The sequence below is a fragment of the Lepeophtheirus salmonis genome, chromosome 1 (genome assembly GCF_016086655.4).
Source record: "Lepeophtheirus salmonis chromosome 1, UVic_Lsal_1.4, whole genome shotgun sequence".
Taxonomy (NCBI): Eukaryota; Metazoa; Arthropoda; class Copepoda; order Siphonostomatoida; family Caligidae; genus Lepeophtheirus; species Lepeophtheirus salmonis.
This window is the reverse complement of record NC_052131.2, coordinates 51,210,174-51,220,623: the sequence shown is the minus strand read 5'-3', so window position 1 is coordinate 51,220,623 and position 10,450 is coordinate 51,210,174. Positions and strand designations below refer to the sequence as shown.

Here is a 10,450-nt window from a genome sequence, read left to right as displayed (position 1 = left end):
GATATGGCCATTTCTAACATAATCTATCAAATTTGGTTACTTTAAGTGAAACACACGCCAAGAAATTGACGAATATTTGTGGAGAATACAAATATAATCCTGATTCAATTTTAAGAAATATAATTTTAGCTTGCATTTATATTGACAAACACATTTTAGTCCTACTCTGTATACAGAAAGCCAACGAGTATTGTAAGTGTACTCAGAATAAAGCTTGAGAACCGCTGTAATCGAGAGAGGAGCATGATCAATGTTATTAAAACAAGGTTAGGCAACAAAAAAAATCGTAGGGCAAACATGGGATATTTATTATGTAACTCTACATTCTCTTATAAGTGACGTCATTGGACGCATTTGTTTGAGTAAATGTACTACATAAAAAAACACAATTCTAGTAATTACAAGTGACTTTTCTCAGTGCTTCCTTATTTATTAAGGCTATATTTAGATGGTTCAATTATTCACCATCGTTATATTCCTGTATGTCGGATCCCGATTACGTCATTCATATTGCTATTAAACTTTTAGCAATGACGAGAACTGAAAATCGTTGCTGACTAACTCTTTAATAATACAATTAGTTACACAAGCATGATATGCGCCGACTTCTAAGAGGGTTGTTACGTAAAAGTTTGCCCGTTTAAGAACGATACTATGCTATGAAAGCTATGCGACTAAAAAGCGAGAGAGAGAGCCCGCTGCATCTCTAACTTTGATAGCTCTTCAACAGCTGAACCTTGAATAATGTGGGATTGAAATAGTGTGGTTGGAATGGAGGAAGGAGAAGGGTTTTGATTGGGTATAAAGTGTTTGTAGCTGTGTGGAAGAGAGTTGATCCAAAGTGAGGTAATTTCACATTTTCGTAAGAAGAGAGAAAAACAAATAATATCCAAGGATGGATTTTAATGAATTGAGCCGGCAAACCTATGCGGCCTTACAAAACGCTTCCACTCAGAACGACCCCGAGCTTCTGAAGAGTGCGGAAGACACTCTGAGATGCTTCGAAGAGATCCCTGGATTCCATGTGGTGTTATTGGAGGTCATCAAGGATACAAATGGATCTCCAGTGCCTCTTCGGTGGCAAGCCGTGCTCTATTTGAAAAATGGAGTGGACCGCTATTGGAGGCGCGTCTCATCACTGTAAGTTCCTCTTCCGTTCATTCATTATTTGTATTAATATTCATAATAACTCATTTATTCATTCTCGGATTAGACGAATCTCGGATGAGGAGAAACAAAGTCTTCGCAAGGGCTTTTTGGAGCTCTTCCATGAGCCCATCTCACCTATTGCTCTACAAATTGCCGTGCTCATCGGTAAAATAGCGCGTATCGATGTTCCTAAAGAATGGCCTGAACTCCTACCCGCTCTATCGGATCGGGTACAGTCCCAAGAACCTCTAGTACAGCATCGAGCACTTCTTGTTTTATACCACACCATCAAAAGTCTGTCCACAAAGAGGTATATTCAATACTCTTCGCATCATTACTTCATTTAATGCATGGAGCCCAAAATGTATACGTACATTATTTTTGAAATAAGTGTGCGGGTTTAGCTTTGACAATGGGATTCCATGACTAATTGGACACGGATCAACATTAGCATCAAATAAATGCAACTAATATATAGTTTTTTTTAGATGTATTGACCTATCTTTTTCAAAACACTTTTTCTGATAACATATTTATTAGCGTTATTTAATCCATAAAATACGGAAATGAATATAGAAACCTTTTACCGACATGGATTTGGCCTTTAGACCCCTTTTTAAATAATTTTTTAAGGTGTAGCTATGATATTTCTACGAGTAAGAACTAAATGAATGAAAATAACAAAGAAGTCAATAGAATTTCATGAAAAACTTGTTCTAGATCTGTATTAGGAATCATAATATTGACCCATCTTGTTTTGTACATTTTTTAAATAAGTGGGTTCCATGACCCATTGGATCCAGATCAGTATTCAGAGTACTGATAAAAATGATAGTATTAATTAAAATATAATTTATCTTATATCGATTTTTAGATACATTGTCCTATATTGTTCAAAACATTTTTTCTGAGAATACTGCAATAGCATTTTCATCCCCGGGATGAAACCCACATTTATTTTTGTTATTTAATCAGTAAACCACGAAAATGACCATACAACTTTTTACTGACATAGCTTTGGCCTCATACCCTTTTAAAAGAATAAGTTTTTAGGGTATAACTACTAATATTTCAACGTGAATTAAGTGTAGAAAATTAAAATCAAAGTTAATAATAATTAATTGGGGGTTTTTCAATTGAATTTCATTACAAATTGTACCCAGATCAACATTAAGAGTGCATTAGGACTCATAGCCTCAAGTAAAATATCATTAATATTATACATATTTGTAGATCAATTGAAGAACACGTGACCTCAGGGGTTATCTTGTTCAAAACACTTTTTCCAATAATTTATTGAATAAAATAACATTCTTTTTTCACTTATTACTCGGGGGATATGATAAGTAATATTGAAGTACTGATTTGTTCCCAATTTTCATGGAATTATGTTAAAATGACCCCCATATTGATATATAAAAACCGGAGGCATACAATCCGGAGGATTTTACTTAGGGGTGGGAAGAAAGGGCTCAGAAATATAAACTTAATCAACAACCCATGATTTTGTATAATAAAATGTCTCTCAAAATTCTCTTTCTCCATTGTGTTCCTACTTATCATAGTTTCTTTATATATCTTTTTTTTAATCTAGATTGCCCATAGACGTACAAACCTTCTATGATACCGTTGAAAAAATTCTACCTTTTGCCCTTAGACTCTGGGAAGTACATCACTCAAACTTTGTTCAACAGGCATCCAACTCTCCCTGTGATGAAAACGCAGTTCTCTCCTCTCTTGAAAAGTCTATTCTTTCCATCAAAGTTATCCGTAAATGTCTCGTCTATGGCATAAAGGATTTAAAAAATAATAACTTAGCCATGAAATTTTTATCCTCCATACATACTTCTGCCAAACTCACCCTTGAAATTCGGAATTCTCGAGGATCATGTGATCTTTTAGAAAAATACGCTATTTTATATATGAAAATTATGAAGGATGTCCAAGAATGTCATCCCTTCTCCTTTATACCCGTTCTCAAACAAAGCTTGGAGTTTGTGTGCTCCTTGATTTTCACGGATCAAGGCGCACCCTATGTCTTCCCAAGATTTGTCATTTTTTGTCTTAATTTCATAAAACAAGTTTTACTCTGCACGTATTATCGTCTTCCAGAGACGGAGGGCGAAGTTGCTTCTCAGATCATTCAAAAGTTCTTTGACGTAGCATCTGTTACAGAGATTTATAAAAGACTCATATCCAAGTTTTTACCATTGAGTGCTGAGGATCTTAATTTGTGGGACAGGGATCCTGAGGAATATGCTTGCGAAGATGGTGGTGATTCTTGGAAATACAGTTATCGCCCTTGCTGTGAGGCCCTTTTTCTTACTTTTTTCAACCAATATTGCGATATTTTAGCACCACTTCTTACTGGACTCGCCAAGGAAGTTTCTCTCAGTCCTACACTTCCCTCAGATTTACAAGGGATCTTATACAAAGATGCAGTATACAATGCAATTGGACTCTCTCCATTTGACTTGTATGAAGAAATTGACTTTGATAATTGGTTACAAAATTGTCTTGAGAGAGAGTTAACCATAGGAGATCCCAATTATCGTATTATTCGTCGACGAACCGCCTGGCTAATTGGTAAACTTTCATTTCCCTTGCATTTACATGAATTCTTAATCTTTTCACAAATATAGGAAGATGGTCAGGGGTTCGTTTATCTCCTGAAATGAGGCCTAAAGTGTATCGAATTTTATTACCTTTATTACGACCTGAAGAAGATATGGTTGTGCGTCTCACTACTTGCAAATCACTTAAGGTTATAATGGACGATTTTGATTTTTCCGTTGATGAATTCGAACCCTTTTGTGGTGTGGTATTTGAAGAGCTCTTTAGACTTTTAAAGGAAGTACAGGAATGTGATACTAAAGTATGTTCAAAATTATGTTAATTAATTAATATTAATCTTTATTTATAAAACTTTTCTAGTTGTGTGTACTTAACGTATTAGCATACGTCATTGAAAGGATTGGAGTAACGATAAGACCCTACTGTTATGAACTACTTCGATATCTTCCTTCTCTTTGGGAAGATTCATCCGCACATGATATGTTACGGTGTTCTATTCTTTCAGCATTAGTTCATATTGTTCAAGTAAAACTTTCATTTATTTCGAAGAGCTAAATTACTTAACTAAATTCATTTTTCCTTCTTTTTCCTAGGGCCTTGGCACTATTTGTGAGGTTCTTCTTCCGACATTCATTGGTCCAATCATACAACTCTCTACGGACTTGAAGGAGAATAGTCACGTATATTTACTTGAGGATGGTTTAGAACTCTGGCTCACAGTTCTAAATAACTCTAAAGAGCTTTCCAGCACTCTTTCCTCCCTTGCTTTGAATATTCCTCCCTTACTGCAATTGGGGAGTGAGAACTTAAGGACAATACTCTACATTCTGAGCTCTTACGTTCTTCTTTCCCCAACAAAATTTCTTCATAGCTTTGGCAAAGAAATCAATTCGATTCTTACAGACCAGATAATGGATTTGCAAGACGAAGGTGTTTTAATTATATACCGCCTTGTTGAGCTTGTCATCAAGACATGTCCCCCGTCCTCATCATCTATTTACTATTTTAAAAGTCTCATTGTTAGCTCATTGAAGGCTATACATAATGCCTCGCACTCCTACTCAATGCTGATGTCTTGTGAGCTGAGTATTCTGTCTAGATTAATTTTGTGCTATCCCAAGGAATTTGGAGATTTCTCCATCGAGCTTGCTCGAGAGCTGAATCAACCTCATGAAAAAGTTACAGGTAAGTTGCACAATATCATTATCACACCCATCTAGATATACTTTATATATATTTCAGGTCAGATTCTTGATCATTGGCTAGAGAAAATGGATCTTATGTGGGCCTCGGAAGAAAAGAAGCTATTAGCCCTAGCTCTCTGCTCTCTTCTTACAAGCGGATCTCCGGTTGTACTTGATAGAATATACATGATATTCCTAAATGTCACATCAGCTCTTAATGATGTTACGAAGCCGGATAATAATGGTGGATTCGTGGACACGCTTGTAATGTCTAATCCTTGTCAGACAGATGACGGCGATAATGCTGAGTATGAGACTGAGCATGAAGCACGAAAACGTCGACTTGCATCCTGTGATTCTGTACATTCTGTTGATTTAAGAGAGTATTTTCAAACACAACTTGCTGGACTTTATCAACAAATTGGTCAGTCAAGATATTCCGAGATGATTGAAAACATTGATGTTGAGACCAAAGCTAACATGAAGGAATTTGTTACTATCTAAATCGCTACATACAGGCGTTCATACAAAGCCTTCTTCACAATCTCTTGAAAGACTTATCATCGTTATGTTCCTATAACAATCTTTTATTATTAAATTTAGTTTAGTGTATCTATATAATATATATATATATATATATATTTTCAAGAAAGAAAGAAAAACAATACTGGTTAAAAAAAAAAAAGAAATGTTGAAGAAACACCGATTTACTAACATAACTTGGGCTGAATTTTTGCCTTTTGTTGCCATAGTCATTTTTTAATTAATTTCAAAAAAATATGCGTTTACATCACACATACAAATTTAAAATTCATTCATTTCTAAATAATACTTTACAAATGTCAAATAATAATAATTATTATTATTATTATTATGTGTTTATGCTAAAAATATCATAATGAATTAATTATCATTTAATATAGATTCAATGTTGATTCATTGTATATTATAACAACACCTGATAACTTAGTTAGTGGCAATGAAAATGCTGCGACTTATAAATGAGATGAAACATTGGCTAGTGATGAAATAGTCTTTATTTGTCGATGTATGAATGGTGTGATTTGTGACTTTTTAATGGAAGTTACTCACCGATAAGCACTCTGTGGGCCTATTGATCATTATCCAAAATTTCACAGTTCCATTACTCTCAAAATATTTAAACAATTTGTTATTTTAATATATCAAAATACCAGGATATAATTATCAATATTTAGTTGATAATTAACCGAAAGGACTGATGTTCTAATTGAATAAGACGTTGGGAAACGTAGAAATATCTACTTGTACACAAGGTATTATTTGTATATAGTGCGTCAACATAAAAACATTCTTGAGCAAAGATCAAGAAAAGGAGAAAAAATCAATCAATTTTTTTACTTAGTATACACAGTGTCTAATATTTCATAGTCATATCTGAGTCACTTATAGACTTAGTATTCAAATTTGTGAGATGATTTAAGGTACCCAAGAAATTTAGCTATAGTTTAAAGACTTTGTTTTATTTAAGGGACATATATTGGTTCCGATATAGCCCCTTTCGAATGCATTAAGTCTTATCAATTTCACATTCTTTTATTTTGACGATGAATTTTTGGAATTGTAAGTGCAATTTGCGGCACACTCAAAGGGTTATTATGAACAAATCATTGATAGAAATTGAGGATAATTCCTATAAGAATACAAAACTAGACACATTCATTTTGAAAAAAATCATTCTGACTTGTTTTTATGTTGACGGGCCACCAATCATGTAAAAGAACAGAGAGCTTTACATTACTATATTAGTATACAGCAGCAATATCCCGTTTTGTTCGGATAAGATCCGTTCCGTACTCTTTAACACGATAATTAACTACTCTAGGTTCGAAAAGAATAACATGTTAGTTATTTGTAAATTGAGACTCGTATTTACTGCACTAAATATGCCCGGTATATTCACGGAATCATGAATAACCCGAACATTTGCTCTATATTCTCTTATTATATATTAAACCCGTCTTTCTCTCTTATATATATGTGTAATGTATACAGTATTCACATTATAATGTATAGCATAGCATAGTACTGAAGAAGAGACTACTATCGATTTTTTCCTCTCTCCTCCCAAGTTCTATATTTATATATATTCCCTTGTCTATGTAGTATACAGAATTCTACCATCTTTAAACCTTGTTTCAATTGGTTATCACCCTCTGGGTGGGTGAGGCAGCATTTCAAACAACAAATGGGTTGCCATATATATATATATATATAGTTATATTTGTGGCGCGTTAAACGCCAAAAGCCAGAGAAATTCCCAACTTATTTTTTTTAAATTTATATAAACACTCTAAACAGCCTTACAAATAAGACGGTTTTCGGTCCATATTAGCCTTTATAGACGCATTACCGATATTAAGTTCAGATGCCCAGGGTTATTTTTTATTGTTTAGTGCATATATTTGATTTATGATACTCTTATTTGCTGTCAATATGACCTTTCAAATAATAAAGAATTGTCTAATATTGTAACTTTAAGTGCAATTTGTGGACTATAAAAAGGCTTAATTAGCATAATTTATTATTGGAAATAGTTATTATTAGTCGTAATTAGTAGAAGAACTCTAATATAATCCTGATTCATTTATGAATTGTCATCCTATGATAGATAATTTGCTCAATATTTAATATATATATATAGTATTTCGATCCATACCAGTCTTTATAAACAAATTCCCGGCATGAGTTGTTAGTTTTAATTTTGAACTTTCAAATGAACTATGATATGATGGAGGCAAATAGGGTCTATTTGCCTCCAATATGGTCTTACAAATAGAACCTATCATTATTTTTCCTAACTTAATTGTAGCGAAGGAACTTTTAAGGCAATTAGCGGGGATTCTTAAGGATGGGTCAGTATAATTTATAAATAGAAATGGTAGATAATTGTTACTAATTGAAGAAATCAAATTTATGAATACCGGGTGGTCCATTGAAATCTGAACACTTACTAATTCAATAATTAATTAAGGTTGAGTGATTCAAATTAATTCATACTTCGATATATTAAAGCATAAACAATTAGTTACAAAACAAAACAGACCTAAGCTTTCTAGTTTACGTACAAGTCGGGAAACATGATTGATGAATTTCCATCCGCGCATTCCAAGCAGTTGAGTGTCACAAGGACCACTGTCTACGGCGTCAGTAAATCCTAAACGTTGGAGAGGAAGAAGGGCTCTGTCAAAATGGCCAAACTGGATCCAGAGGAGTTCAAGAAAAAGTCCAGGCTAATTGCTATCAAAAAAGTGGGTGGAAAGAGCCTTGTGGGGGTGGAGAGGCCACTTTTGACACCAGCAATGAGAGAATCCCAGCACTGGGATGCCATGACAGAGTACTAGATTCGCAGCTGGTGCCCGGCATTCCGCCGTCGCCTGAAAATCACCATTGCCGCTAAGGACGTCTGCATTAATGATTAAGAGAGCTCAGACACACATCTATTGATAGTATTCATTTTGTTGAAATTGTATTGTTAATAGATAAATTATATCTTGTTGAAGTATAAAATTCAAAGTGTTTAGATTTTAATGGACCACTCAGTAAAATCATTTTATATATTATGATGTAATTTGTTCAACATTCGGTCAAACTCAGCTTGAATAATCAAATTTCCGGTATATATTGAGATATGCAGGGTTTTTACCTCTTGTTTGGAGCCGTTATTGAATCCATGAGGCTAGATTTGCCTCCAATGTGCCCTTTTCAATACAACTTATCATTACCTTAAAAATTATTTAGTTGTGGTGAGGGGATTTTAAGGGCATTTAGCGGGGCCTCCAAAGGATTAATCAGTATATTGTATGAATAGAAATGTTAGATAATATTTCGTTGAAGAATACAAATGTTTAATATTTATACGAATAAGGACTCTTTGTATAGTTTTTACAATAAGAAAGAGTATCTTAGTTCTTGGTGAATGAACGCAGTTGGTACATAACATATTCTCTATATATAAATATATAGTATGGTTGATGTAACTAGTAATAGTCAACATAGGATAGCATTAGAAAGAAAGAAACCTGTGCGTCACGTTTCCCTATTCTTCAAGAAGAATGGGCGGCAAAATGAATTAGGAGAGAAGTTGAGATCCAATACATACATTGTAGAAGCTCTGTAGAAATATATATTTGTGAAAAAGCAGATGCCAAAGTGTATTTTTCCCTCTTTAATGTAGGAATTCTTCGTGGTTTCCTTTTGGTTTTGTAAGGGAACAATTCCTTCCTTAGTAATAAAATCATATTTCACTAATAAAATAAATATGTAATTGGTTAAAACGAAATCGTATTTATTTTAATAAATTAAAATGGAGTCGCTCGTCTTTAAGAGGGGTACCATATTATAGTATGAATATGATATAATGACTTAATTATTATTTATATTAATAATAATGTGAAAGCCGCGATATTTGTGCAGATTTTTACATACTATTTTGGCTATTTAGCGTCATTTTCAGGATTTGGCCCAGTTCATTCAACTTCAATTATGCATATACTGTTTAGTACATTTGAATGATTACTGTAGATTTACTCAACAAATAGTATGAGCCGGAATGGGTTTGCTGTGAAGTTGGTCACCCTTTTCTTTCTCTCTTCTCATTGTAATAGTACTAGAAAAAGTAATCTCTTAGTACATACATATTATTATTATTATAAAAACTCAGTTTCTTTTTCCTTAAGGTGACCTAAAAGTGAGTGTACGTTTTATTATTAAGTATAAACACTCATAATACGTAGTATATTCACCTTTTAAAAGACGCCTTGAGTAATAATAAGGTTCTTCTTGATAGTACTGAAGGAATGAAACAATACCTTTTTCTGTATAAATATAATATCTATAAAATAGGGCTGATGCTAGCTGAAAAAGAGCCCCTTCAATTCCTGCTAAGTGAGAGAAGAGGAGTCCTCCTCCCCCCATTACTTATTATAGTATGTTTTTGGGTAAAATGCTCAAAAGTAGTAGAGAAAATGGTGGAAATTTGTTCGTCTTTCTACACATTTGTATAATATAAATAAATAATGTAGGAAGAAGCCATTTTATGGAGCCATGTAGAAGCTCCTCCTTTTAACATCATCATTTAAATAATATAATAGAATATTATTTAGTCAAACAGAGACGCATTATTAAGAGTTATGTTTTCAAAAGGGAAATTGGCGGCAATGTGCAGTCCGTAATATTAAATAAACTTCTTCCTTCTCCCATGGATTACTAGTTGTAGCAGCTCCTTTCCGTACTTGTAGTTATGAATTAGAAGAATAATATCTTAATGCAGGAGTCGTTGGCGGCTCAAATGCCCAAGTTGTACGTAAAATTTGGATGAGTATCAAGTCATCTCTAATTTTTGGGCGCCATTTTAGTTTTTTCCCTCTTTCTTCCTCTTCTATAATAGCTAGCTATGTAGTACATACACTTCATTCTTCTTTAATATGAAAAAGAAGCGGCCATTTTGTATATAATAGAAAAGAGGAATTGCCCCCACAAATAGAAATGTTGACAAAGACATC

The 10,450-nt window shown here is 33.6% G+C and overlaps 1 protein-coding gene and 1 long non-coding RNA gene across 2 annotated transcripts; one reads left to right on the top strand and one right to left on the bottom strand.

Annotated features, from left to right (window-relative positions):
- Nucleotides 1-321: 321 nt before the first annotated feature.
- LOC121132000 (importin-11) lies at nucleotides 322-5,844 on the top strand. The gene is made up of 7 exons (XM_040727431.2): nucleotides 322-1,140; nucleotides 1,214-1,459; nucleotides 2,744-3,735; nucleotides 3,792-4,024; nucleotides 4,084-4,248; nucleotides 4,317-4,908; nucleotides 4,966-5,844. The coding sequence occupies exons 1-7, from the start codon at nucleotides 896-898 to the stop codon at nucleotides 5,409-5,411; spliced, it is 2,919 nt and encodes a 972-aa protein (XP_040583365.1). The 5' UTR covers nucleotides 322-895; the 3' UTR covers nucleotides 5,412-5,844.
- Nucleotides 5,845-9,217: 3,373 nt separating this feature from the next.
- On the bottom strand, nucleotides 9,218-9,842 carry LOC121131135 (uncharacterized). The gene is made up of 2 exons (XR_005868970.2): nucleotides 9,692-9,842; nucleotides 9,218-9,630 (listed from the first exon to the last, which is right to left on the bottom strand). It is a non-coding gene; the product is annotated as an uncharacterized lncRNA (long non-coding RNA).
- Between the last annotated feature and the right edge of the window lie 608 nt (nucleotides 9,843-10,450).

Coding starts and splice junctions, on each gene's coding strand:
- LOC121132000 (XM_040727431.2), top strand. CDS start 896: ATGGATTTTAATGAATTGAGCCGGCAAACCTATGCGGCCTTACAAAAC. Junction 1,460..2,743: donor AAAAGTCTGTCCACAAAGAG/GTATATTCAATA, acceptor TTTTTAATCTAG/ATTGCCCATAGACGTACAAA. Junction 4,909..4,965: donor ACCTCATGAAAAAGTTACAG/GTAAGTTGCACA, acceptor TATATATTTCAG/GTCAGATTCTTGATCATTGG.